A 26,937-nucleotide genomic window follows, 5' to 3' on the forward strand; every position below is an offset into this window, starting at 1 on the left:
ATACTCCTTGCACGACTTTGTAGTTGATCATTAATTTTGATTGCGGCATGTCTTGACACATTCTCATGAGCTCAATTAACTTGCTGTCATTTTCATATCCTGACTTGACTTCATTGATGATTTGAATGTCCGTCCATATCGGTTCTTCAAGATGTTTGTCTTCACTTAACTCGTCCTCAGTGACCAGTGGTTCTTCATTTGTGCTTTCATCAACAAACCACATGTCGGCAATTTCCAGGTCATCAATGAATGCATCGTGCGGTAGGTTCTCCGGTTTGAGTATTTGACCAAACGAGAGTTTCGTTCCATCAGGTGGCATGTAGTCTGGTCGTCGGGAAAGCGCGTCTGGCTTGGTTGAATGCTTCCCAGGTCGGAATCGTATTTCAAAGTCGAAGTTTCCAAGGGTTTCTGCCCAACGCGCCTGCCTCCTTGTCAGTTCTTTGGTTGTCATAAGGGATTCCAGATTCTTGTGATCAGTGTAAACAGTGACATTTAATCGGTTATGATGAAAGTTGTAGGAGTTGAATTGGTCGAGTTGACATGAAAGTCACTTGTGTGAGTAATCTGGGATTCGTGTCCGCTGAATCCCATTACACTTCGAGTTTGGGGTAGGGGCTCTGTTTGAAGGTGGTTTCTGAGTACAAACTTCTCACTCATTGCCTCGTGGGTTGCTCCACTGTCTACGAGGGCTTTTGCATTCAAGGTTGTGGCTGATTTAACGTCAACAATTGTAACATAGTCAATGATTCGTGTATCTTTCATTTCTAAAGCATTGATGTCACTACAGTCTACAGTTAAATTTGAATCGCTCGGGGGAGGCACAACTAGCACTCCCGAGCTCCTCCATTTTTTGACGCTTCAGCTCTTCCCTCTTCCTTTTCATTTTCTTTCACTACATCTACTTCAGCAACTCTTGCTCTAAATCTACTCCCCCCTCTTCCTCTCCAATTACCCCTTCCGCTTCTCTTCTTTTTCTCCGGGCAATCTCCTATGTAATGACTTGTACTACCACATCCATAACATGCTCCAGTCTCTCCTCGCCTGCGGTACTCGTCTTGAGATATTTTGAGACTAAACGCTGAACAGTCCATTGCGTCTGGGTCTACCTGAGACACTTGAGGGGCGTTCGTGTTGAATGAGTTCGCCGTTGATGCAATCACATCTTGAGTTCGTTTATTGACTTTATTATCGATCTTGATTGCTAACTTAGCCATGTCTTCAACCTTCTCAAATTCATCCCGTACCATAAATACCGTGATTTCATTTTTTAAACCTTGTTCAAACTGAGTCACTAGAACTGATTCAGGCCATTTAACTACAAGTGCAAGTTCTGAAAATCTAATCCAGTAATCTGCTACCGTCTTCGTCTGCTTCAACGCTCTGATGTCTTTCTCGGCTTTAGCAACTCGTTCCGAATCGAAAAACGTGGCCTTGAATGAGTCTAGGAACCTCTTCCAAGTCACCGATGCAGCACGGTCTGGGTCTAAGATTTCATCTATGATCGATTGGCCCCATATGCTCGCTTTTCCCGTGAGATACGAAAGCGCAAATGCCACCTGACCTTGTTCGTTGACAAACGATGCCGAATTCATTTGCATGTACAATCCGATTTGGTTCACAAAGATTTCAGCCTTTTGGCCTTTGGTGCCATCGAACTTATCAGGTGTTGCTATTTTTGGTGGTTTCACATGATGTACAGCTGTTGCAGTAGGGACGGGATTCGATTGTGGTTGAGTCGGTGGTTGATTAGTCTGCATGAATGGGATCTGACTGCCTGAACCTTGATGTATTCGAGATTGATCAAAGGTTTGTTTCAATTCATTCCATCCACGCTCCGCTTCCTTTCTCAATCTTGTTTCTTCTTCTAACTTAGCATGCAGCTCATCCATCCTCCTCATCAGCTCCTCCATCCCATTGCTCGTCATTGGATTATCCATATTAGCTGGTGGGATTTCACTTTCCTCTAGAGGACTATCGGGTAAAGTGAAGTCCGGCGTTTTGGCTGATGTAATCGAGGTGATTGGCTGTAGATCCTTTGATTTAAAGTTCGGAAGATTGCGGGGTTTACACTCGTACTCGTTTCCACTTTTAACTTCTGATAGTTTTCTGAATAAGATTCTGAATTAAATGATTGGATCTGATTCTTTTAACTGTAACCTTCTTTGCTTGCTTTCTTCTTCTTTAACTTTCTTCTTCTTTAACTTTCTTCTTCTAATTTGTTTTTTCTTTCTTATACTTGATTCCTTGGACCCCTAGAGATAGACGTAGCAATATGTACGTAGCAATATGTAAGGACTAGGGATGGGCAGAGAGGTGCAAGGAAGACTAGCGTAAAGGTCCTCTAGCTGAGGTAATAGGAGTCTAATCCTCCAGGCTACTAACTAGAGAACAACCCAGTACAAGCATGTCTAAGTATAAGCATATGACAAAGCGCTCATAACATTTACCAGGTAGGTTAATCAGGCCCCTGGATAGCTCCTACCAAAGGTACCAACCAAAAAGGTATCTTTTTGGTCTGGAAATTTCTTGATGTTAGGGACAAAAAAGGTATTTTTTGACCCCGTTGGAATTGATCATAGCGACCTCAGAGGAATTAATCCAAGATTTCATAGCTTTTCCTAGGCTAGTTTTGCAGGTTGGGGACTTGCAAGGAATTTTTTGGCATTTTTTCATGATTTTTTCAAAAATGTTACCGACAAAAGAGGTATTCTTGGGCCCCCAAACCTTTAAATTCAGGTATGAATAACTGAATTTTTGAGGTTTTTTGTTGGTATGCTCCATAGGAGCTATCCGGGGGCCCGGTTAATCTCTGTCAAACCAAAAACTCATGTTTCTGACCAACTTCATGCTTTGGGTATCATTTCAAGTGGGATTTCTTACAATCAGTCATCAATTTTTTTTACAGATTATGTGAAGTTGTCCATGAATGAAGTGTAATTCAAGATTAACTGATATTTACATGTGAAATCAGATAGACAAACAATGTCTGAATACTTTCAAATATGTAGAAATAATTTGAGATTTGGTAAAGCAATGTGAGTGGTGCGGTTTCCTTTGTATCTTGTTCAGGGTAGCTAAGACACATGGCTTGGATTGGACACTGTTCTGGGATAAAGGTCAAGGGATGAGTTCATCAACTCTTACCTTCCAGATATTGATGGCCTTTGAGTGGCATTCTTGCAACATCTCAAGTAAGTAAAAAAGTCCTTGAGGTGATATCTCAGCCATGTTGATTGTTTGATCCTCTTTATATAGTCAAATTACAGGACTGTCAAAAACAAGAGATTTTGTGCCTAATCAAAGATTGATGTCTGCCTATTTGCAATGGGTTACAGAGTATGATGTGTGAGTTTTAATTCTTTACCTTCATGTATGATGCAAGAAGTTGTACTCTGAATGCAACTCACAAAAACTGATAACACTCACAACTAGGCAAGCCTTTGGAGTTCCGTTTGTTAATCTGTTCTTGCCAGGTGATTGAAAGCTTCAGATAGTTAGGGGTCCTTCCAAAGGTAAAGAAGCTTACCAGGATTATTATCACCGGTTCCAACATCAAGCTATGTCTACTCTCTTTCTATGATTGTCAAAAGACCATTTTCCTCTTTCGATTATTCCAGACTACTCAGAGTATTGATAAATCTTCTGCTTTTCTTTTACCCATTATTATTCCATCAGTCAAAGGACTTTTTCAGTTAAGTTTGTATTTATATCCCACCCGGTTAGGCAAAATTGTCTTGTTTGGCTGGTTCTTATTCAACAGGGACTTAGAAAGATTGTTTGATTCTGGACTTGGTGACCCAAAGCTAAAGGAAGATTTCATAAAGCATATCAATAAGGAAGCTGAAAGATTAGGATCAAAACCAGAAATACTTTATCTTCCTGGTAACATTCATTGGAAATATAAAAAACCTCTTCACAACCGAGCAAACTAGTGGTACCAAGAGATCAATGAAAAAATATCAACACTGGAAATATGATATGAATGAAAGTTGGAAAAGATTTACTAAAAGAATAGCTAATAGGTATAAACAATGGAAGTATGATATAAGTAATGGTTGAAGAATATCTAAATCTAATTGGAAAAATGTACATCAAAGTGATGAATCTTCCAGGTTTTCAATGTCTCTTGGGTTATTTTTTGTCTTAATTAAAATTATGGTCATCAAACCAGTGCAAAAATTTGTGCAAATTCTGTGCAAGATATGAATAGAACTGGCATGGATCTTGCATTGGTCTTGTATGTCGCTCTTGCATGGTTTTTGTACCACCAGTTGGAACACAATAGCTGGGGTTGTCTAAATATTCAATGTGCAAGATTGGTGCATGAAATCTTGCACAGATCTTGCATATTGGTCTTGCACAGTTTTTGCACGGTTTGAGGACCACAAATTTTATTTACTTTATCCATTCATTTACGCTGAACAAAAGGATTACATCAGTCTTGAGACCATAAGCATACATATACAAACCATAAATTGAAGTACATACATCGCATGTGTAGGGAGGAGCCATCAGGTGGGAATTTCATAGATAAAAGTAAAGTTTTATGAGAATAGAGAGCATGTGAAGTGTTGGAGGAGGGGAAGGATGATTGATCGATTATGAAGGTCTAATAATTGAATAAAAGCATATTTGTGTAGCTCAACATGTAACATATGCTTATAGCGAACCCCCGATCACCACTGAAAGTCACTCTTGAGTCTAAAAAAAGAAAAATCACAAAAACGAGAAAGCAAAAAACAAGACTCAAGATGTTCTTTAAATCAATCATCAAACCAACTCAAACAATCACCACTAACCCAAACCGACTTTTCATCAAATTAAATTCCACCACCACAACTAATTCAAAACCGATTCCAAATTTATTTTTCGTAATTCACTTTTTCTTTTCTTGTTTGATTTGAAAATCCAACACTAATCGAAATTGGGTTAATTTTTTTTGGGATGTAGAAAGTAAAAGCAGATGGAAAAAGTTTAGGAGAAATCCAATTTAAAGTAAGTCATAACCCGATCGAATTTCATCTCCTCTCAAATACCCCTTCGAATCCAACCAGAACCACAATCAAACCGACGAATTTCATTGAATTTAAATTAATGTCCAATTTTCTTTTCTTTTCATAAATGATTTCAGTTATATGAAAAAGAAGTACCAAGAACAAGTCAAAACTTTTATGAATTATGTAAAGGTTCTAAAGGTTATGGATACAAAGGTTCAAAGTTTCATAGGATCATACCTAACTTTATGTTACAAGTTAAGGGACTTTTCACTTTGATTGAAAACAAAAAACCCACAAACAATTAATATTTTGTCTTTTTTTTGCTTCTTACCGGTTTGTTTTTCGTTTGGTTCGTTTAGGGTGGCGATTTTACAAACCATAATGGAACAGGTGGAAAATCAATTTATGGACCAAAGTCAGTAAACATCAAACAAATAATATCCAAACAAAAAAAATCTGATTGATTTCTTCATTTTTACAAAACACACACTCTCACACACGAAACAATCAATTTAAATCAATCCAAAAACTTCATCAATTTTATTATCGTTTTCTGTTCGGTTTGGTTTGGTTTTCAATTTATTTTTTGCTAGATTTGAAGACGAAAACTTTCATTTTAAACATTCCAAAGTAGGTTTATTATCAATGGCAAACGCAGGTCCGAATACCAATGGATCTCAAGTAAGCCACTTCCAAACCCGATCCCTCACTCATTCAACCACCTAAACCAAACTAAAAATTAATAAACCCATCCAAAAAACTTTTTTTAACGTTTAGTTCTTTATCACTACTACAATTACAAGTTGGGTAAGTCAAGACCTAAAACCTAAAGACTCAATCTCTTACTTCCAAGTCATACTGACATTCTATAATTTTTCATCTATTTCTTAAAACACAAAGCTCGATGGTAAACATGTCGTTTTTGGTGAAGTGATCAAAGGTTTTGAAGTAGTTAAAGCTATTGAAGCATTAGGTTCACAGTCAGGTAAACCATCCCAAGAAGTGATCATTGAAGAATGTGGTGAAGTTTCATCTTGAAAACCCAAAACCCTACTGAAAACCAAAAGCCCTTTGACCATGAAAAGAATTATGTATCTATGATAAGGTTATCAATTTTTTAATTGTACATGAGAGTTGATGTGAAGGCTTTTGCTTTCCTTTTTATAATTCATCATCGGGTTCTTCGTTATCCATATCATCTGCTGAATCAGGTTCATAAACAATTAAACCATTTGATTTAGATTGAGGTTGGAATGAACCATCATAAATTTCACCAGGTGCTTGAATCACTTAAACAAAGAAAGATCCCAATGAGATTCAAGAAAATTATCAGTTTTCTAAAACCAACAAGAAAGAGTTAATAAAGAACTCTAACCTATTCCATCTTGATTTCTTTTGGGTAAAAATGGTAATTGAACTTGATCTCGATCAGTTCTTTGTTGTTCAGTAAGTGATAAATTAAATGTAACTTGATCTTGCAATTCATTCATTGGATCGTTTTGCTAAACCCCCCCAAAAAAAATTCATCAATCAAAAATCAGTGTCAAAAATCATTGGAAAACCATAAGTTGAAGAAAAAGTAACCCCCATCAAACAAAGGCCATCAAACAACTCAACTTGAGATGGTTTAAAGATCCGTCGAATCGGTTTAATTGTAATTTCTTCAATTGAGACAGGTATTAATTTTGGAAACTCTAAATCAGTAGAATCTAATTTCAAAGCTTCAATTCCATGTAAAACAGATGCCGTTTTTTTCTGATGAGTAAGTAAATTTAGGTTTAAAGAAGTGGATTCAAAGAATACAGAAGTTGGCAAGTTTTTAGACGTCCAACTAACTAAACAAGAACCAGTATGAGAAGAAGAAGAAGAAGAAGAGGGGGGTATGAGTAATGCTTGAGGGATTAAGATCGAGTTTGATGTATATGGGTTCATGCTTAAGTTTAGTTCTTCTAGTAATGAAAACAGTCTAGGATCATATGATGTTCCGTTGATTTGTTTTTGGTTTATAACCGGTTGGATTCGTTTAGGTGAAGGGATTTGGAATTCGTGGATCAGATGATGGTAAAGGTTTGTAGGATATAACTTTAGATGAATTGAACAAGATTGGGCGATGAAACTTGATGATGAGGAAGTGAATGTGATGGATGGGTTGGGTTGGGTTGGGTCTTGTGGATATAGATGTGGTGAATCGATGATGATTAATTTAGATTGATCTAAAGGGTTTCCAAAAAAGGTTTTATAATATTATTTTATAAGTGGATTAGGGTTTGGGAAATGGTTGAGTGGGTTTGTGGGTCGGAAAAGTTACGTACGTTTGGTTAGTAGTTGGTTGAAGAGCCTTAGGGTTTCTTTGATTGACCATTTCTTGATACATTCCCCTAAAGAATCAATAATGATCGTAATAGAAGACTAAAGTTTAACCAAAACAAATCAGTTTATATTTTTCTTTTAAGACCGATTCGGGATGACTTACATCAGGTTGGATTGGGTTTAACTTGGTATGAACTAATTCTAATAAATCATTAACTTTGATTTCTTCTTGATCAACTGAACATAAATTAATAAATTCAAATTGGGTTTCATTTGACTGTGTTCTAAACATCAAAGGATTATATTTTAATCCGATCATCAATACTTTCGAACCACATCTAATCGAAAGAAAAAAGATTAGTATCAAGAAGAAGAAAATGAAGAAAGATGCCTTGTGGAGGTTTTAGAATGACTTACGAGTTGGATTTGGGGGTTGAAGATGATGAAGATTTAATGATTTGATGAATGATAGGTAAAGCAGATTGAGAAATTGAATCTTGAATTGTAATATAAATCGATTTAGGTAATTCATTTGATTGGTTTTTTGATGATTGTGATTGGTTGGGTTCTAAGATTTTAGATAGTAGTAAGTTAGGTTTTTGGTTTTGAAAGCTTGAGTTGATTGATTTCATTTTTTGTTTGAAGAGTGACTTGATTTGAAGTGAGTTTCTTGTTAGTTAAATGTGAGTTGGATTGGTTCCATGTTCGATTTGGATCAATCTCCGATGCTGGATTGGATGCTGGATGAAACGTTGAGTAGCGGATCCTTGGCATTTCATGGCTTAGGTTTATCTATCGTATGGCTTTAAGCAGGCTGCAAGAAGCTCAACTTTTCTCTGGAATCTCATCACCAAGCTTGTATGTAGTCAAACTACTGCTCTACTGACTATCTTCTGGAAACTATCAAGGCACACAGTCACAGTGCATTCAAAGTGAAGGATCTATACTTCTTCTTTTTTTCTTCAAAGGATCCTCTCCAATAACCTGAAATAGAGTAAACCCTGGATGAAAAGCTTCTTGTGTCTCGTGAGTTGATAAATTTGAGTCTTTCAGTATCTTAAAAGTAAATGCATCGTATATATATAGATGGTACAGCCCTTTGCATGATTGATGACTTTGAAGAAGAAAAAACCTTGAGTTTTCAACAAAAAAACCTTGAGTTTTTTTTAAAAAGTGACTGAGTTTTTTCAAAAAACTACCGAGTTTTTGAAAAAGTCAATGAGTTTTTCTTGAAATTTTCAAATGTCAATGAGTTTTTGAAAAACTCAGTAGGTTTTCAAAAAAACTCGGTCACTTTTTGAAAAAACTCGAGGTTTTTTTTGTTGAAAATTCAAGGTTTTTTTTTCTCCAAAGTTATCAATCATGCAAAGGGCTGTAGCAAGACATGGAGTTGATAGAGTTGATCAGTTGATAGAAATGGCTCATGAGGTTGGGAACTTGAAGTTTTAAAGATTCATCGGCGTGCACCTCATACCCTTGGATCTTGGAAGTGCGCGCCGGACAGAGCTTTACTTAAGAGAGGGTGAAAAGTACTTAGTTAAACTTTAAGTAGTTTTGTCTTCTGATGATCGATCGAAACCATTCAATTTCTCTCGTCATCACCATTCGAGCAGATTACCACCAAGCAGCCTCCCACCAACAACAAGATTCCTAGAAAGTATCAATACAAATTGGTAAGTTACCATCAACCTGATCACAGTAATCGATCCTAACTATTAACAATCTCTCGCATTCAAAATATCAGTTAAACCAAATATCAAAACCCACACTACCACCACTCTCATCATGAGTCCACCAACTCAAGCATGTTATACACTCGTACACGATGATGCTCAAGATCAATATGCAACACAAGATTTAAGAGCAGCATTAGAAAAAGGAACAGACGAACTCAAATTAGAAACGCTACGTAGAATCATTGTTTCGACCTTGAATGGAAACCCACAACCTACACTCTTGATGCCTATCATTCAATTCGTTTTGCCTTCTCGTAATAAACAAATTAAAAAAATGTTACATTTCTATTGGGAAGTTTGTCCAAAGTTTGATGAAGCTGGTAAATTAAAACAAGAGATGATTTTGGTTTGGTGAGTGGTTTGATCTTGATTACATCTATGGTTTTAGCTTTCATTTTTTTTTGGCAAGTATACTGACATTTCTTTTTTGGGGGTGGGTTCAATGAAGTAATGCTATTCGTAATGACCTACAACATCCTAATGAATACATTAGAGGGGCTACCTTACGATTTGTTCAAAAGTTACGAGAACCTGAACTTCTCGAACCACTTGTACCAACAGTCCGAACTTGTCTAGTAAGTCTTTGATTACTTCACTCATCCTGTCTCTCACCATCTCTACTGTAACCTAACATGTAACCTTTCCTTTGACCATTGACAAATCATCCTATCTAGGAACATCGACACTCCTTCGTACGAAAAAATGCAGTCTTTGCAGTCTATTCGATCTATCAAGCTTTCGATTATCTCATTCCAGATGCACCAGAATTGGTTCAAACCTTTTTAGCAGCTGAATCAGATTTAACTTGTAAACGAAATGCATTCATCATGCTCGTTAATACCAGTCCGGTTAGAGCTATCGAATATCTTTTACAAATCTATGATCAAATTTCATCATTGGATGAATTGATGCAACAGGCGGTGATTGAATTGATTAGGAAAGATAGAGAGGGAAAAGGTGAAGGTGGAAAAGAGGATTTGAAAGTTACCGTCGGTGGGATGAAGGTCAGTAAGGCAGTGGGCATGCTTGTTGGTAAACAAATGGCTAATCTTTGACCAAGTTTTGTTGTTCTTTCATTCTTTGAATCTAACACCAACAGGCTCGTTATATCAGAATCATTTCGGAATTATTAGAGTCCCCCTCTCATTCTGTCAAGTACGAAGCTGCAATGACGCTCACCACCCTAACTCAAAACCCTGCAGCTGTCAAAGCTGCAGCTGCATGTTTCATTGATTTGATCGTCAAAGAAACGGATAATAATGTGAAGATGATCGTTTTGGATCGAGTTGAGGCTCTTAGAAGTAAACATGATCATGTACTAGATGACATGGTGATGGAAATCTTACGTGTCTTGTCCTCGTATGCTCTCATCTCTTTGCATATCATCTGTCTTCAATTCTCTCTAATGTTTGATGTACTTTCAGTCCGGATATGGATGTGAGGAAAAAAGCTACCAGTTTGGCTTTGGATATGGTCAGTAGTCGAAATGTCGAGGATGTGGTTTTATTCCTCAAGAAAGAATTGGTAAAGACCTTGAGTGAAACGTTCGAAAAGGTGCGTGATTGATTCTTTAACTAAGATCCCAACCTCGTGAATAAAGACCAATCAAATTACTGATATATATGTCGAATTCTTAGAACGCCGAATACCGACAACTGTTAATCCAATCGATTCATACATGTGCCATCAAATTCTCAGAAGTAGCTTCAAACGTAGTACACGTCTTGATGGAATTCTTAGGAGATTCTAATAATTCAGCTGCAGTAGATGTGATTTCATTTGTAAGAGAAGTGGTTGAAAAATTTCCAGATTTAAGATCTTCTATTATTGAAAAACTTTTACAAACTTTTCCAGAGATTAAAAGTGGTAAAGTTTTTAGAGGTGCACTTTGGATTGTGGGAGAATATTGTACTACTCCATCAGGTGAGAGATTTTTTTTTGGGTTGTTTTTTGTAATTTTTGAAAGAAAAGATTTGTTGATTGATTGATCTGGATTGGGTTTTTTCTTACACAGATATGCTTGAAACCTTTTCACAGATTAGAAAGGTGATTGGTGAAATTCCTATATTGGCTTCTGAACAACGTTTACTGGACGCTGCTGAAGCTGAGGCAGAAGCAGAAGCATCAGCTTCTGAAAACGTCAACAACACTAAACCGTCTGGTCCTACCACCACTACGAAAGTCCTTGCGGATGGAACGTATGCAACTGAGACTACCTTCTCTGTTACTGCGACTGCAAGTTTGAACAAAGTCAAGGCTCAAAGCAAACCTCCACTTCGTGCTATGATCTTAGGTGGTGATTTTTACACTGGAGCAGCTTTGGCATCGACTTTAACCAAACTAGTCTTACGATTTTCGGAGCATTCGAAAGATTCAAGGGAAATTAACGGTTTAAAAGCTGAAGCGATGTTAATGATGACCTCTGTGATTAGAGTTGGACAATCGCATTTTTCTTCTGTACCGATCGATGAAGATTCAGTTGAACGGATCACGACTTGTTTACAAGCCTTGGCCGAAGTACCTGAAGGAAAACCGATCAAGGAGATCTTCTTACATGATACCCAAGCCGCTTATACACAAATGGTAGCACATGATGAAAAGAAGAAAGCGGAAAAGAAATCGAAAGATTCGAAATTGATTGAAGTTCAGGTAGATGATTTGATTAGTTTTAAACAATTTAATAAACGAAATGGGATTGAAGGAGATGAGTATGAAACTGATTTGACTAAAGCGACGGGTACGATGGAAGCTAAAGAAGATTTCTTATCGAAATTAAGTCGAGTGATTCAATTAACCGGATTCTCTGATCCGGTTTATGCAGAAGCATATGTGAATGTGAATCAATTTGATATCTTATTAGACGTTTTGATTGTGAATCAAACTTCGGAAACTTTACAAAACTTAACGGTAGAGTTTGCAACGTTGGGAGATTTGAAATTAGTGGAAAGACCAGTGTCTCATACGTTGGGACCGATGAGTTTTCAATCTATTAAAGCTACCATCAAGGTTTCATCGACGGAGACTGGGGTGATCTTTGGGAATATCTTTTATGATGGAGTGGCTTCTTCGGATGGACATTGTGTGGTTTTGAATGATATTCATATTGATATTTTGGATTATATCAAACCTGCGTTTTGTAATGAAGCTCAGTTTAGGAGTATGTGGACTGAGTTTGAATGGGAAAATAAGGTGAATGTTAGTACTAAGATTGATGATCTTAGAGTATGTAAGTTTAATCTTTTACTTCTTTGGTCTTTCTCTTTTTTTTGTCTGTGTCTGTGTGTGTGTGTTAGTTTGATTGACTTGAATGCTTCTTTGGTTAAATGGAATGGAAAAAAATAGATTTGGATCATATTATGGCAGCTACCAATATGTCTTGTTTAACACCTGATGCAGCTTTATCAGGAGAATGTGGATTCTTATCAGCAAATATGTATGCACGTAGTTTATTTGGTAAGTAGTTTTTCCTTTTTCTCGGTTTCGTTTTCTATTGGATTTAAGGAAAAGTTAATCATGATTTTTTTTCGGTGGACGGTTGGGTTGTTGTTGTTGGTTTTCTAGGTGAAGATGCATTAGCTAATTTAAGTATTGAAAAAGCTGATGGAGTTTTACAAGGTCATGTTAGGATTCGAAGTAAGACACAAGGAATTGCACTTTCACTTGGTGATAAGATTACTCTTTTACAAAGGTTTGTGGTTTTGGGTTTTGGTTATTTGAAATTCGTTTCAAGAGAAATGTGGAAAAGTTGATTGGTTTTTTGATTTTTTTGGTTTTGTTGGAATTGGGGTTGAATTTGTTTAGAAAACCTTGATGAAAACTTGAAACGTTTTTTGGTTTCTTTGAAGATTTTTTTTGGATCAGAAACTTTGAGGGAGGAAGAGATGGTAGAAGAAGAAGAAGATTCATTGGTTTTAGATTAGATTAGGTTTATTTTTTATTTTTGGTTTTGGTTTTGTCTTTTTGTTTTGTGTTAAGAGTGATGAAAAGAATGAAAAAAGATGAAAGTTTGAATGGGGTTCAAGTTTGGTTAAATTGAATGAGATCAGAACGCAATTGATCATCAAGTTGATTGTGTTTGATTTACTTAGAGATTTGATCTTGGTTTACTTTGATTATTTTTTTATAAAATTAAAGGAAATTTAAGATGAATAGAGTGGATTTTTTGTTTGACAACTAAACTGGAAAACTGGTTTTATTTGAGTACATACAACATCATGCTGGTCAAGAGGTTTGAATATTTTCTTGAATTGGTTTGGATGATGATAATGATGATGATGAGTGCTTAGGGCGCGTTCACTTAAGCAATTTCTGGGAAGAAATCACATTCTGCAAAATTTCAAGTGTCTATTTGGTGGAGCATGTTTCTTTTTTGGATTAAAAAATTCACAGAATGTGATTTCTGGTCAGAATTTCCTTAAGTGAATGTGCCCTTACATGTGCAGGGCAAAGAAAAGATTAAAAGAAAAGAAATAACATGGATCAAAATTGAATACAAGAAGAGAGTTTGGTTGAAGGTTTGTTTTTGAGAAAAGGTTAGTAAAATTAATATGTAAATCAAATGTTACCAGAAAAAAAAAACAGTAAAAAAAAAGTTTTACAATAGGGGGCTTCAAGTTTGATTAGATTTTATGTATTTTTCAAGAATTCAGAGAAGTTGTTTATAAAGATAATTTTTGTAAAACAGACATATTTTTAGTTTGAGACACCTAAAAAGATGTCTGACTTTAAAAAGATTGTGCATATTTTACAATGACAAGCAAGTTGTTGTAGCATCAAAATACATAAAAAAAAGTTAACTTGAAACTCCCTAATGTAAGAGCATCCACTATGGTTGCCTTGATGAGGGAGCACCGAAGAACCGGGGGAAAGTTGCTGAGAATGTGAGAATGAGAATTTTATGAGAATATGAGAATACCGAATTTCAAGTTAAGCATACTTACATGTCGTACGCATATGCTGAAAACGGGGGGGTGTAAGTCCAAAACCTTAACGTACAGCCTGCCCTCCGAGACCTTTCACAGCCTCACCAATTCCTCAGCGCCCCTTGTTTCATGCAAATTTTTTCCTCCAAAATTTTTTTTCGCATACTACTCGATATCTAATGCGCCAACCCCAATATGAATATGCCCACGCTGTTATCATCCTCCAGCTCATTCAGGCCATCCAACCCTCAAAGTCAAAAACTTGGAATCGCAATAGGATGGTTCCAACCCTCATAACCGCCTCTTACGTGATGGTCGACCCTCACCCTCACGCTCAGCTACCAGTACCTTGACTCGATGGTCTCGTCGGTCTAAGGTGCCCCGTGTGCTTCACCCCGTTGGTTTACAAGCGTGCCAATAAGGATTCGTGGCTGATCGGAGTGAGTGACGTCGATGTATCTCTCAGATAGTTCTCACATTCCGCCTGGACACTGATATGCTCTTCCTCAACGACCAGTGCCCAACGCCGTCAAACTCGCACAACTGGAAAACTTGGAGATGTGACCAACTGAACCACGAGATCGCCTTGATCAACCTTGGCGCGCCTAGGCCTATCATCTCGAACATGACCGAATGGGGTCCCCGGGTGTCACCGTATGGTCAGATTCTAGAGGACACACCGGCCGCGTCATCAGCTGCGTATAATCCCTATCCCAGCTCTCAATTGGCCCATTCATCCCCTACCCCGATGCCACGCTCTAAACCGATCTTGCAGTGCAAAAGGATGTTGGAAGGCGCCAAGTCTCAAAATCACAAAAATGCCGCCAACAAAGATTGTTTCTCACAATTCTGTCGGGGTGTAAGACAATTTCCTTTCTATATATGTAACAAATGTCCATACTCTTAGCCTGACATCGGTTGTTTCTATACTTCAAAGTGCTGTGTCGATTTTGGTTCACCACTTTGCCGCGTGCACCCACGGGCTTTGCCGAGGACACTTGCCAATAATCAACCCCACATCGAGCTGAACCAACCACACCACCTCCTAACGCACGCCAGCAGCACCCAGGCCCCCAATGCGATCTTGTCCAAGGGCCCTGCTTCCCAAGCGCGTCCACATCAGTGGGCGCAATCATCAAATTCCCTTGGTCGTCGGCTTGACGTGAATACTCATGCGATGCTCCAGCAAAATTGCGCCCAGCGGGACCAAGCTGCGACTCGGCATTCCATCAATCTCATCGATGAGAGAAAGATGGTAACTCTCTACTTATGGGTCGATGTAAGATTTTTTTCCATATATAATCTGCGATCAGAATGTTCCTCTGATCGCTTTGTACTGTTCCAGGAAACCGAAGCGCGCCCAATCACTGCACTGTTCCCTCAGTGGCCCACAGCTTGCCTGGACCAAAGTCCACTTTTGGTCCAGGCCGTAGTGAAAGTAGTTGGCCCCCAGTGGAATCAAGCGCTCACCGTTTGGGACACAGAGCTATATGCTTGGGTGAGTCCAGTTTATGCGATCCCGCCTCATGTTACAATCCAAGCTGATTCTGTTCACCGCGCAGCGGGAAACCCTTGTAACATATCCTCATCGTTACCAGAGCCATCTTCGCAGCTTGGTGGTGCGTCTGGCAAACGTGACAGTACCTCTCTCAGCAATACCCGAGGCCTTGCGCCCCCCTCCCCATGGCACAACTACCACACCACTGCCGCCTGATGCTTTCCGATCAACCACCGAACTGCCTCCAATTTGCGATATGCCTTCTTCCCCATTCAGCGCTAACCAAGCTGAAACTAATGGTTCTTTGCCTTCGGAAGATCACTTACTTCCAAACTCCTCACCCAATATGAAAATCCAAAGTCAGACCGGCAGTGAGCTGCAAGCACCCGATGATAAGAGCGACCGTTCGAGCGAATCCTCACCAAAAAGGCCAACTGCAATGACTGTAATTGATATTTCACAGTCACCGGACCTTCCTTCAAATAAAGACAGTGATGTTGAAGACTCAGCCACCCCCAGTGTGTAAGTATTTTCTTCAAGTTGAACCGGCTTACAAGCTCTATTTCTGACTGATTTTTCCAGCTCCCTGAAAAAACGTTGGCCAGGATCCAAGCTCCCGGTGTCCATCCTGCTTGCGTGGTACAAGGAGACCGCCCCAGGTAATGTCCAGCAAAAATGGTCAGAACGATTTGGTCGGCAATGGCGGTTGTGCCTTTCAACCGTTTACCAATATCATCTTTGGATCGCGGAGGTGGACCACGAAGTTATGGAGACACAGTTCCGATCTCAACCAAAAGCAACTGTAGGAGACGCTCGTAACCTTTACCAACAAGAATTCAAAAGAGTTGCAAGGCTCAGCAAGCAAGCGTCATAATGTCCTCTGGTATGCATGTCTTGATTCATTTTTGTTTGGGTGAGCTTGCTATTCGATACTGAAACCCTCTGTATCTATTGGTAATTAAGGGTTTTACTTTCAGGGTTTCACTTCTACATACCCTCATCGAATCATGTTTATTTTGTTTTAAAACACGCATGTGTCCAATGTTCAGGTCCAGGGGGAACTGATCTAATCTTTACTTACTGACCTGTACGGCCATGAGTCCCATCTCTGATTAAATTCATTTTGTAGTTGAAGGGCTTTGAAATGCATGGCCACTCACGCCTTGGCGCCTTGCAAAAATTGATTGCTTCATGTTTTGACGCACACCGCGGTAAGCCAAGCCGAGTACCTTACATGGTGTGCCACGCTGAAAATTTTGACTCAAAAGGGGCTCAGGTCAGGTGAAAGCGATCATTGTTCCTTTGATTCTTTCCCACCTTTTTTACTTTTTCTACACTTCCCTTTCAATTTTCTTGGTGATTATCATTCACCTCTTTCTGCTCTTCCTGTCATGCTCTTTAACATACCGAACAACCGCCCGATGGCGGTGACTACCATGACTCGGTTGGACTATGGCCATGCACCTTATCTCACCCAAAGTCTCTCCGACCGCAGCAAAAGGGCCGTTAAACGTCAGTCATGGCCTATTTATCCTGCCCTTATACCACGTCCTATCTAACTTCCCGCGATTCCAGGTCACTTCTTGACGACCCACTCAACCGGGAATACTGGCTGCCACGGCGTATTCGGCGGTGCGTCATCATTGCCATGACTTGTTGGCCACCAAACACTGACCCCCGATTTCCCAACTCAGTGCCAGTTCTTCCACCCATAGTTGCGAACAACGATATACGTGGTGCGCTTGGTGCCCAAGCTCTCAACCTGCCATTGATTCCCAAAAAAAGCAATGCCATGGTAACTCTCCGCCAGGACGTACATACCCAGCACTTTCATTACGATTCCAACCATGTCAAGGTCATCATGGGGCCCACCATAGTCAATTCTTGGGACTACTCAACGTACTCTGCCCAAATGGATTGCCCCGGTGGACACCTCGACATTGAATTACGCGAAATGACTGCTGACCCCGATGTTACCCCCGCTGAATCTGCTGGCCAATACCAGCGGCTCGTTCAGCAGGATTATTACGCCGCTACCCTGTTGGAACTGTTCAAGAACAAGATGAAGAGGCACGCGCCTCACCTTACCGTTCCGGAGGCCAACCTTGTGGCAATGACTCGGGTACGTCTCCAAAGTGGTTCTTTCTGAAAGCGCCCACATTGGCTGATATGGTTTATTGCTTCAGTTTGTCGAAAGCCATGTCCTATGCCGCCGTGACGCAAACACTCGTAATGATAAGACTTACCTGTTGCAAGCCCCAATCAATGTTCTCCACCTGCGCACCGCCACTTCAACAACCAGCTTTGAACCTCCAGAGCATGAAGGCAACAGTCCCATGGAAGATTTCTTGTATGCCTTTACACACTTTACGTATGAACACCACAATCGCCGCGCTCTACTGTATGGATTCCAAGCCACTGAAAACACCATATATTCGTCAGTCCTGCTGGATAGAGAGTATGTGTCCGTTCTTACTATATAAATAAGATCTTTCATTTCGTTCATGAGTCTAAACTACACCCTTTGGTTAGTTTCAAATGGCATGCAGAACGATCCTCGACCCCCCTAAAGTATTTTGCAGAAGAGCATGAATGTCATAGCCTTTGCAAGCGACTGGGGCTTAAAGCGCCTGTGTTACCTTGGTAAGCAGTGTCACCTGCAAGCGCTTTTGGTACGCTGCTATACATCAAACACCGTATGATACATTTTGCGTTTAAGGTGCTCATGTCGATGAGCTTTGTTTGATTGATAGCGTTTCAATTCAATGTGTCCTGATTCTGCGTATTCTGTCTCTTGAGCATCAATGGCTTGCACATACAGTAGTGTTACTGATCATTACCCCCGCGACCTTTTTTTTTCTCAAGGAGTTTGATGTGTGCTTTGTGTATCTTTGTTGTTTTTCTGTCTCTTCCAACTTGGTTCGTAGCAAATTACATCTGCCACCCCTGGCATACCTTACACTCATTTAACAAATCAAATTGGTGCCCATTTCTAACTTGCCACTTGCCTACCTACCTTCAAGTATGAATAGCAAGATGATATAAAACTAAACAAATTTTATAAGTTTTTGATTACTTTAAATGTAATCAAGAAGTTATCAAGATCCAGATCTATAAAATTTTATTCAAGTCAAAATTGCATTAAATTGCATTGCCATTCAAGTTAAGTTAGGTCTGTCAAACTGCCACTCTCAAACACCATTCCTAGGTAATGAGACAAGGTGATGTAGTAAAAAAACCAAAAGTGGAGCATACTTCAAGTTATGCAGATGCTATCCATAACACTCTGGAGACATTGAACTGATGTGGTCTGAGGCAAGCCAACAGTGGCTCCAGTTTTCCTTTCAGTGCAAATACTCCAAGCATGGGATTTGAACCCATGCACACTTTGATTGATTGGCTGAAGAGTCCATACCACTAGCACTGCGGGAAATTCGCTGGCGTGAGCCTGGCTCGCGCCACCGTGACGTGAGCCACGGGTTGGCCCCGGTCTGAAGCCAACCAAAATTCACACCAACGTCTGACGTAAGCCATTGGTTCGTTGAAGACATCCAGCTGGTTGACGTACGCCATCGACTACAGATTCATCCAATCCTCCGCTCGTCCAATCAAGCTGATCATCCCACCCCCATAGCCCTTGATCTGGATTGTTCTCTGTTGGATACCAAAACATGGTTTTGGAGTCTCTGCACTGGTATCTCTTTGTTTTCAAAATCCATAGTAACTCACAGAAACCTAAACATCATTGAAAGAGAAATCCATTACATAATTTGAAAGAAAGCTTGAAACAATCACATCCTACATTTACAAAAAACGAGATACTATAGAGAATTGGTTGTTTGCTATATCCAAAATAGAACGGAGCAAAAATAGTCAATCAATCGATTCATGCATCTCAAATCGCTGATTTGTCTCTTGCTGTACCTCTTAATTTAACACAATCCTTTTAGAACCAATCTGAACATGAAAGCAGCCCAAATATCTCAGAATCGATTCAAAACATGCCTGGATATGAAGAACAAAGTCATCGGTTTCTATTTCAAACAATCTCAATCATTTGAATGAAATGATCCTACTTGAATTTCACCATTGATGCGCGCTAGAATGATGAAGTCAATCAAAAAGGCAACACGAGGATGCCTACTGCCAGATTACTGACAGTAGCTTCAGTTTGAATATATGTAATCTCAAATATCGTTTATAGATGTATGCTATAAACTCAAACAAATTAATCTTGCAAGTGAGAGAAAAAGATAATACATCCGTACAAATGAGCTCATTGATAAAAATTGATGAAGTCAAAAAAGAGCCTCAAGCAGTGAACATTCGATCAAACAAATACATAAATTACAGAATGTATATTACTTTGCATTCATTCTCATTCAATCGTTCATCCAGTTTTCTGGAAGATTTTGTTAAAATTTCTAGATAGAAGTGATCATTGACACTATCTTCATCATTAAGAAATCCATTGATTTCTTCTTCTTGATCTTTTTCAACTTGAGCAGATTTACCAAGTGTTGATTTAAGCCTAGGGTGAAAGAAATCTTCTAAGCTTGAGTCAGAGAATTTAGGTAATGGTAATGGTGCTGATGGTAAGTTTTGGATAAGTTGATGAGAATCAGATGGTTGTGAGACATTTAAACCATCTGAAATCAATCCCATGCTCCGGTCAGTGAATTTGATTGCAGGCATTGTATGTCGAAAAAATGGATGTGGTTGAGTAGGTTGCGGAATTGCCTGAGGATTTGATTCGCAATTCCGAGGTAGTTTTCTAGGCATTGAATCAAGTTGAGATGAATGTGGTTCAGGACAAGAGCTTGTGACATTTCTTGAGGATGACCCATGACTCGGATTCAGATTTTTAGATTTAGGCATTGAGTTTTGAAAAATCAATGTGGTTGAGGAGCTTGTGAGATCTCTTGAGAATTTAATTCACGGTTCGGATTGGTGAAACTGAGTGGTTTTGATTGTTGGAAAAATACAATGAGGTCCAGGAGCCAAGTTTGCTGGGTGGCATAGGAAGTGATGAAGATAAAGATCAAAAAGTGGATGCGAACGAATGAGTGGCAGTCGTCAAGGCTGTCCTCAACCGACCAATGGCTGACGTCAGGCGTCGGTATAAATTCTGGTTGGCTTCAGACCGGGGCCAACCCGTGGCTCACGTCACGGTGGCGCGAGCCGGGCTCACGCCAGCGAATTTCCCGCAGTGTAGACTATGGCCACTTGGAATCCCCAGGGCTCCCGGGGTTATGGCGGATGACGGAAACATGGCTAGACCAAGTTTGCAAATAACCAAATGATCCACCAATGGATCATTGGGTGCTTGTGTCCCCTCTTTTTGGTCCCCTCACACAGAGGGGACAACACATGGTTGTCTCCTCTGTGTGAGGGGACAATTAACATAAGGCTTCCATCACAAATATACAAACATCAATGCCAATGAGAAGCTTTGAAATAAATTGACAAAGCATCAGGCATTGATGTTTGACAAAATGATGTCCAAGATCAATCATTTGTCACCAAAGCCAAAGGAGTGGCATCCATCAATCATTTGTCACCAAAGCCAAAGGAGTGGCATCCACCAGGCCAACCTGACTGAAGCTGCAATCAATCATCAAAATGACAAATTGTCTGGGGAGACCATTTTGCTGGCCGAGTCTTGTGTTTGCTCTTGAACACTGTTTATGTGTTTAAGAGAAAACACCAGACTCCTTCTTGGAATCTTGTGAAACCTTGATAAACAAGTTCCAACCAAGAGCCTCTCAGACTGAAATAATGTATCAAGAATGGAAGTCTGACTGATGATTGCCATTACCATAGGTGACCCATATCCCTTCACATTTGGTTTGGCTCCCGTTTGTCCACACACCCAGTTGAATTCCTTTCACCCACCATGATGCTGGTTGGGATTGATGATGTATGTGGACCCAATCATCCCTGCCCAAATGAGGTAGAGAGCACACCTCCTTTGATGAAGACTTACTTGTGTGTAATTTTTTATGTCTGAACGTGAAAGGAATGGGTTTGTAACTGGCTTTGATGAGAGTCATCGCATCACAGTGCGCTCTCATCCAACCACAACATCACTGTGATGATTCTCAGATAAGGATAAGGAGACAGTAAACATTGGAGTCACATTTTGCATGCCATTGTGTGTTCACGTGGTTATGATGAGACATAATTTACATCCAAGCATATTTGGAAACTACATTTGGTAGTTTCAGTGGTCCCCAGCGATTTGTAGCAAACATGGTAGGTATTTGGTTGTGGAGACCCAAATACCCAAACCCCAGGGAAATATTGAGAGATCACTCATTTTCAGTTCCTTGGTTTGGTGGGCAGATTGTTTAGTTAGGTAGGTGGTGTGCATCTCTATCAATTCTCTGATATTCACAAGAATTCAGTCAAGATATTAAAAGGTAATGAGTCAAACATAACAAATATGCAAGCAGGTGATATTCACATGAACTCACCAAAGTTCAATCAAGTGAACTTTGTGTTCATCTTTTAGGTAGTGGTCTTCATATGAACTCACCAAAGTTCATGGAAGTAAACTCTTTGTTCATCTTTTAGAAGGTGGTATGGTATTGGTATTCACATGAACTCACCAAAGTTTGAAGTAAACTCTTTGTTCATCTTTAGTGGTATTCACATGAACTCACCAAACAAAGTTCATGGAAGTGAACTCTTTGTTCATGTTGTGGGTAGTGGTTTTGTACATGAACTCACCAAAGTACAAAAAACCAAGTGAACTCTTTGCTCATCGTTTTTTGAACTTTGGTGGGTGGTATTCAACTCACCAAATTGCATGGAAGTATGGTGAGTTCATCTTTTAGGTAGTGGTATTCACATGAACTCACCAACCAAAGTTCATGGAAAGCAAGTGAACTCTTTGTTCATCTTTTGGGTAGTGGGATTTTCACATGAACTGACCAAAGTACAAACAACCAAGTGAACTCTTTGTTCAACTTTGAGGTTGCAGCCTTTAAAGCATGCCATTTTCATACATATGCGGCTAATGATGAAAAAGAATGACAGTTACTCTCATATGTATATACATGGCAACTCATCTTAACAATTGCAGTCAGGTTTGGCATACCATTGTGTGTCCTATTTTCTCTTGATGACATTCTTTTACTTGAATAATGTACATCAAGAATAGAAAGAACCAAGCTTTTCAGCATGCCACACTTCATGTTTTTCAAACACTATCTTGTCAATACAGTGTTTGACATTTTCATATGTGGCAGAGCATGAATCTCTTTTGGCATACCATTGTGTGTCCTATTTTCTCTTGATGACATTCTTTTACTTGAATAATGTACATCAAGAATAGAAAGAACCAAGCTTTTCAGCATGCCACACTTCATGTTTTTCAAACACTATCTTGTCAATACAGTGTTTGACATTTTCATATGTGGCAGAGCATGAATCTCTCATGTATTTGGAATTCATATTTCAGGATGAAGAACAACAAGATGGTGGGGCTTCCACGGAAAGTTGAGTTGCAGTCCAAAACAATAGGCCAAGAGCAAAGAGCAAAGAGGATGACATGTATTCATTAATTATTGGCCAGACAATTTCCTATTTTGTCAAACATTGGACGTTGATGTCCTCCTGTTGGATAACTCGCAAAAGAAAACTACAAGACACCCTCCCCAAGATACTCCATTCCAGATCTTTTGTCCAGTTTTTTTGTCAGCCAAGCATTCCTCAGATACACCATCTCTTCCAAAAAGAAGTTATAGACTAGTGAATGCATGTTCCGACACATGGAGGCAAACCCACCATACCATATGTTTGTCAATTTGGCAGCTGAAGCGTTGAAGATCCATCGTCCCTCTTCTTGGATATCTGGAAACAGCTTGGGGTCAGTGAATAGCTTGCAAAACTCGTCGGACTCGGCGTGCGAGCGGTGGTGGAAGGGATCCACAGGGATCACCGTTCCCGCCCACCGGGATGCGTCCGACTGGCCTGCGTAGATGTGTTCGGTCAACCTGCATGCGTTGTCATAAAAGACAACCTCTGGCATACGTTGAGGAAAAGATTCTTCCACAAAGTCCTGTGGTTGGTTAGAGATAGAAGACATGGTGAGCACATGAGCACATGTTAGGGAAGAAGTGATCGATCAGTGAACTACCTACCTTTACTGCACTCACGGATTCCGCATTGTAGAAGGTCTTTCTGGCTAATATAATTCCGCATGGTGCAACAATCAGCTGATCGTTGTGCGTTCGGCTTCTTGATAATAAGTATTTCCCTGCCGCCTGTGACTCGCCCCCATCGCGCGCCGCTTCGTGTGCTCGTTGCGACTCATCTGCGTGCTGTAAAACCTCTAGGTTCAGAATCTGCGCAGTGTCGGCATCAAGATGGACAGTCGGGTCGGTAGGAAGGTGTGAGCCTGGTCGATTGAGAATCGACGTGAGAGAAAAGTTCCCTTTGATTTTTTCGTTGAACGCTGCCCAGGCCTTGATGTGATCAACATCTTCACATGTCTCTGAACCAGTAATTGCGGCCTTTGAACACGGCTGAGCTTGACATCGATTGCCCAGTATCACGAAATGATCTCGGCAGAAACGGTCATTGATGTTATCAAGTTTGTTGGTACAAGGTCCTTCGGGCATTGGGTGGCCTAGTTTAAGAGCAATCTCTCGCAGTTGGTCAGAAGAGGCGCTACAGCGCCAGTGTCCGATCGTCAGGCCATCCGTGACCACGGCCCGTATAGCTGAGATGGCAATCATAACATGTCAGACAAAAAGGTGTTGTTAGGAAAAGATCGAAATGGAACTTACATTTAATATACTCTTGGCCAGTTTCACTATCTACACCATCTGATTTCACACGGACACAACTAGAACAAAAGTGGTCTCTATACTTTGTTCCTTCTATCAACAAGAGGTCAAGGTGAGATTCTATTGCCTACTCGAAACGTATGTTGTCCACACCGCTTGAGCTGACCACCAGCTGAGTACCGCGACGGTCCGCGTGCTTCATCAGAGAATGAAGGGTCAGACCATGCCGACACGCTTCCTCGGACATCGACGGAGTAAACAGTTGGCCAGCGGTGAAAGTCGGAGCAGGTGTATCTTCTACAAACATCATGTTGTACCAGTTGACCAGGTTGAAATGCGACACACTGTCCATACCACGTAATAGCAGTTAGTTTGGAACTGTGACAGCAACATAAGTGGAAGAACTTACTGTGCCAACATTTGGAGGACACGGAACATGTAGGCTAATCGACGAGACATGTAATAGTGACATAGTACATGAAGGTAATCGTCTTCTCGGCCCATGGCCTTCGTGTAATAAAGTCTTTCGCCGTCTCGGTTGTAATAGCTGGGTCTATATACTGTCCCACATTTGGGATCTGATGCATCGCGAAATAGTCAGTAATTGAATCGACTGTTGCGGCAAAATAAGCAAACTTAACTGGAGCAATTCAGAATGACAGTCTGAACCGTGTGCACGCCATCGATATCGTGCAGGTAGCCGTTTATGCGAGAGTGGACGTGTAACACATATGACTGGTCTGGTGTGCAGACAATACATTTTGAAAGTGGTGAGCGTAGGAATCGTTCATGCATGTTCGTGTTTGTGGTGCCGGGTGAGGACAGTTGGATGCCGAGTTTGCGGATGGAAGCTCCTGGGTCGATTCGGCACGCGCGCAGAAATGGGAATGATAGGTGCCATAGATCGGCCAAAAGATGATTCGCGGTTGGTTGCATTGATAAAGCAGATTGAAGAAAGGGTAAGACAGGGTTTCGATCGGGTGATAGACGTAAGGATTTCCCGGCGCGGTGGTGGACTTCGCCTGCCAGGGTTGCAAATCGGACGAAATCGGTGACGGTAAGTGAGGTCGAGAGGGAAGGAGACTGGTTGTCGAGTAGGGTGGTGAAGTCACGAAGGAGCATGGTAGTGAGCAATTGGGTGAACGCCTATTTTGAAAGAGTTCGAATGATCATTAGTGAGTAGTAAGAATGCAGAATGGAGGGGAAGAAGGCGAATATATGTGACTCATTAAGCTGAGTCGTTACACAGATCAATTCTTACCGGGTGGGTAGGGATGTGGATGTGTGGATGTATGTTTAACTGGATCGAACGGTGGAGGTCATCATCGTTGATGTAGTTGAGGTGGAGAGTGTAAGGAGTAAGGTTCCCGAATCGGGGTGAATGGAGATGTCACCTGTTGGAAACCACTCGACCCACCATCCGGCCCCCGGCTATCTGAGTTCCGATTTAATGGACAAAAGGTTTCGTCCGTCTAACATTAAGTCAGTATGTGCAGCATGTGGTTGGCAATTTACATACGAGTTTCCCAGTATAAACCCATATATCATGGGAATGTGGGGGATTCTCAGAGTTCTCAGAGCGTTCTCAGGGGTCCCCCCGCTTCTTCGGTTTACCGCTTGATGACATGATTTAGCATCAGTTTAATTCTGAAAGACAGACAGGTCCCCTATGGACCTGTTTTAGACCTGTGGTTGGTACAACCACGTAAAGTCTTGCAGTCCGCTACTATTACAATCAACAAGTCATCCCAGCCTAATACCTCCCATGGCAACTCTGACACCACCCCATCCCAACCAATTTGTCATAAACAACCTTCTTAAAATTATAGGCATAGACCTATAATTTTAGAGCTGGCAAGTGGCTCTAGAGCTACTGGTGAGCTTTAAAACATGAGTTATAAATTGAGGCTTCCAAGCAATGCCTAAAACACACTTTGGGTTTGATTTCATTTGACTCCCCGCTATTTAATATTGCCCAAACCAATACTGAGTATTGCAGTTACTATACTGTTACTTTACTGCAAATAGTAAAGTAACTGTGGCTGTGTTGCTGTTATCATGCTACACTGTGAACATCATTCAACTTCCCCAGTTGGAAGAGGAAAATGATTAATAGTACAGTTTGTCATGAAAGGATCCAATACTGCACACCTGAGCCATACCACCCACACTACATATGTGCAGCAAGCTAAGTGAATAGTTGTCTATCATGTACATACAGCTCTGCTCAGTTTTTTGCCCACCAGAATAAATAGATCACATGTTATACCACATGTAACTTTTTTGACTTTGAAACAATTGCTCCAAAAATTCACTACATATGATTCTGTAGCTTCTCAGGCAATACTCTTGAAGCTATTTCTTAGTAACAGAAAGGGTGTTACATGCAGTTGAGTTGATGTGATTATACCAAAATGTTGAGTCCATGTATGTAGTCCATCTTTTGAATGCTTTTGTCAATCTGAAAAAAGTTTCACCATGTATTACGTATGAATAACCTATCCTGATGAGCAGATAACTGAGCAGAACTGTATGTACATGGTAACTGCCTATTCACTGAGCCTGCTACACATATGTATGGTTGCTACTGCCAAAGGCTTATGAATTTCAGCCCAAACCTTCAAATTGGATGTTCTTGCTCAAAACTCAGCCCTCCAAGCTTGTAAGACCATGTTTAGA

General features: G+C 40.3%; 7 protein-coding genes across 7 annotated transcripts; 4 read left to right on the top strand and 3 right to left on the bottom strand.

The window, feature by feature from the left end:
- Nucleotides 1–2,982: 2,982 nt before the first annotated feature.
- Nucleotides 2,983–3,932, top strand: MELLADRAFT_65443 (uncharacterized protein; the record flags this gene model as incomplete). The annotated part of the gene is made up of 5 exons (XM_007412984.1): nt 2,983–3,035; nt 3,070–3,191; nt 3,267–3,345; nt 3,433–3,473; nt 3,724–3,932. The coding sequence occupies 5 exons, from the start codon at nt 2,983–2,985 to the stop codon at nt 3,930–3,932; spliced, it is 504 nt and encodes a 167-aa protein (XP_007413046.1).
- A 99-nt stretch (nt 3,933–4,031) lies between these two features.
- MELLADRAFT_53182 (uncharacterized protein) lies at nt 4,032–6,035 on the top strand (the record flags this gene model as incomplete). The annotated part of the gene is made up of 6 exons (XM_007412985.1): nt 4,032–4,037; nt 5,132–5,251; nt 5,357–5,412; nt 5,591–5,678; nt 5,775–5,804; nt 5,898–6,035. The coding sequence occupies 6 exons, from the start codon at nt 4,032–4,034 to the stop codon at nt 6,033–6,035; spliced, it is 438 nt and encodes a 145-aa protein (XP_007413047.1).
- A 123-nt stretch (nt 6,036–6,158) lies between these two features.
- Nucleotides 6,159–6,929, bottom strand: MELLADRAFT_53183 (uncharacterized protein; the record flags this gene model as incomplete). The annotated part of the gene is made up of 3 exons (XM_007413075.1): nt 6,159–6,286; nt 6,373–6,499; nt 6,615–6,929. The coding sequence occupies 3 exons, from the start codon at nt 6,927–6,929 to the stop codon at nt 6,159–6,161; spliced, it is 570 nt and encodes a 189-aa protein (XP_007413137.1).
- Nucleotides 6,930–8,920: 1,991 nt separating this feature from the next.
- MELLADRAFT_44511 (uncharacterized protein) lies at nt 8,921–13,049 on the top strand (the record flags this gene model as incomplete). The annotated part of the gene is made up of 11 exons (XM_007412986.1): nt 8,921–8,980; nt 9,052–9,394; nt 9,492–9,618; nt 9,718–10,026; nt 10,143–10,402; nt 10,468–10,597; nt 10,681–10,966; nt 11,058–12,269; nt 12,386–12,496; nt 12,605–12,731; nt 12,845–13,049. 10 exons carry the CDS (start codon nt 9,093–9,095, stop codon nt 12,852–12,854), a joined length of 2,874 nt encoding a protein of 957 aa, XP_007413048.1.
- Nucleotides 13,050–16,854: 3,805 nt separating this feature from the next.
- MELLADRAFT_89996 (uncharacterized protein) lies at nt 16,855–18,287 on the top strand (the record flags this gene model as incomplete). The annotated part of the gene is made up of 6 exons (XM_007412987.1): nt 16,855–16,975; nt 17,039–17,095; nt 17,158–17,585; nt 17,650–17,921; nt 17,996–18,106; nt 18,263–18,287. 6 exons carry the CDS (start codon nt 16,855–16,857, stop codon nt 18,285–18,287), a joined length of 1,014 nt encoding a protein of 337 aa, XP_007413049.1.
- Nucleotides 18,288–19,810: 1,523 nt separating this feature from the next.
- MELLADRAFT_109118 (uncharacterized protein) lies at nt 19,811–20,341 on the bottom strand (the record flags this gene model as incomplete). The annotated part of the gene is made up of 1 exon (XM_007413074.1): nt 19,811–20,341. One exon carries the CDS (start codon nt 20,339–20,341, stop codon nt 19,811–19,813), a length of 531 nt encoding a protein of 176 aa, XP_007413136.1.
- A 2,996-nt stretch (nt 20,342–23,337) lies between these two features.
- MELLADRAFT_89997 (uncharacterized protein) lies at nt 23,338–25,380 on the bottom strand (the record flags this gene model as incomplete). The annotated part of the gene is made up of 6 exons (XM_007413073.1): nt 23,338–23,463; nt 23,611–24,191; nt 24,259–24,317; nt 24,390–24,602; nt 24,668–24,836; nt 24,900–25,380. 6 exons carry the CDS (start codon nt 25,378–25,380, stop codon nt 23,338–23,340), a joined length of 1,629 nt encoding a protein of 542 aa, XP_007413135.1.
- Between the last annotated feature and the right edge of the window lie 1,557 nt (nt 25,381–26,937).

The sequence above is a fragment of the Melampsora larici-populina genome, assembly GCF_000204055.1.
Source record: "Melampsora larici-populina 98AG31 unplaced genomic scaffold MELLAscaffold_34, whole genome shotgun sequence".
Taxonomy (NCBI): domain Eukaryota; kingdom Fungi; phylum Basidiomycota; class Pucciniomycetes; order Pucciniales; family Melampsoraceae; genus Melampsora; species Melampsora laricis-populina.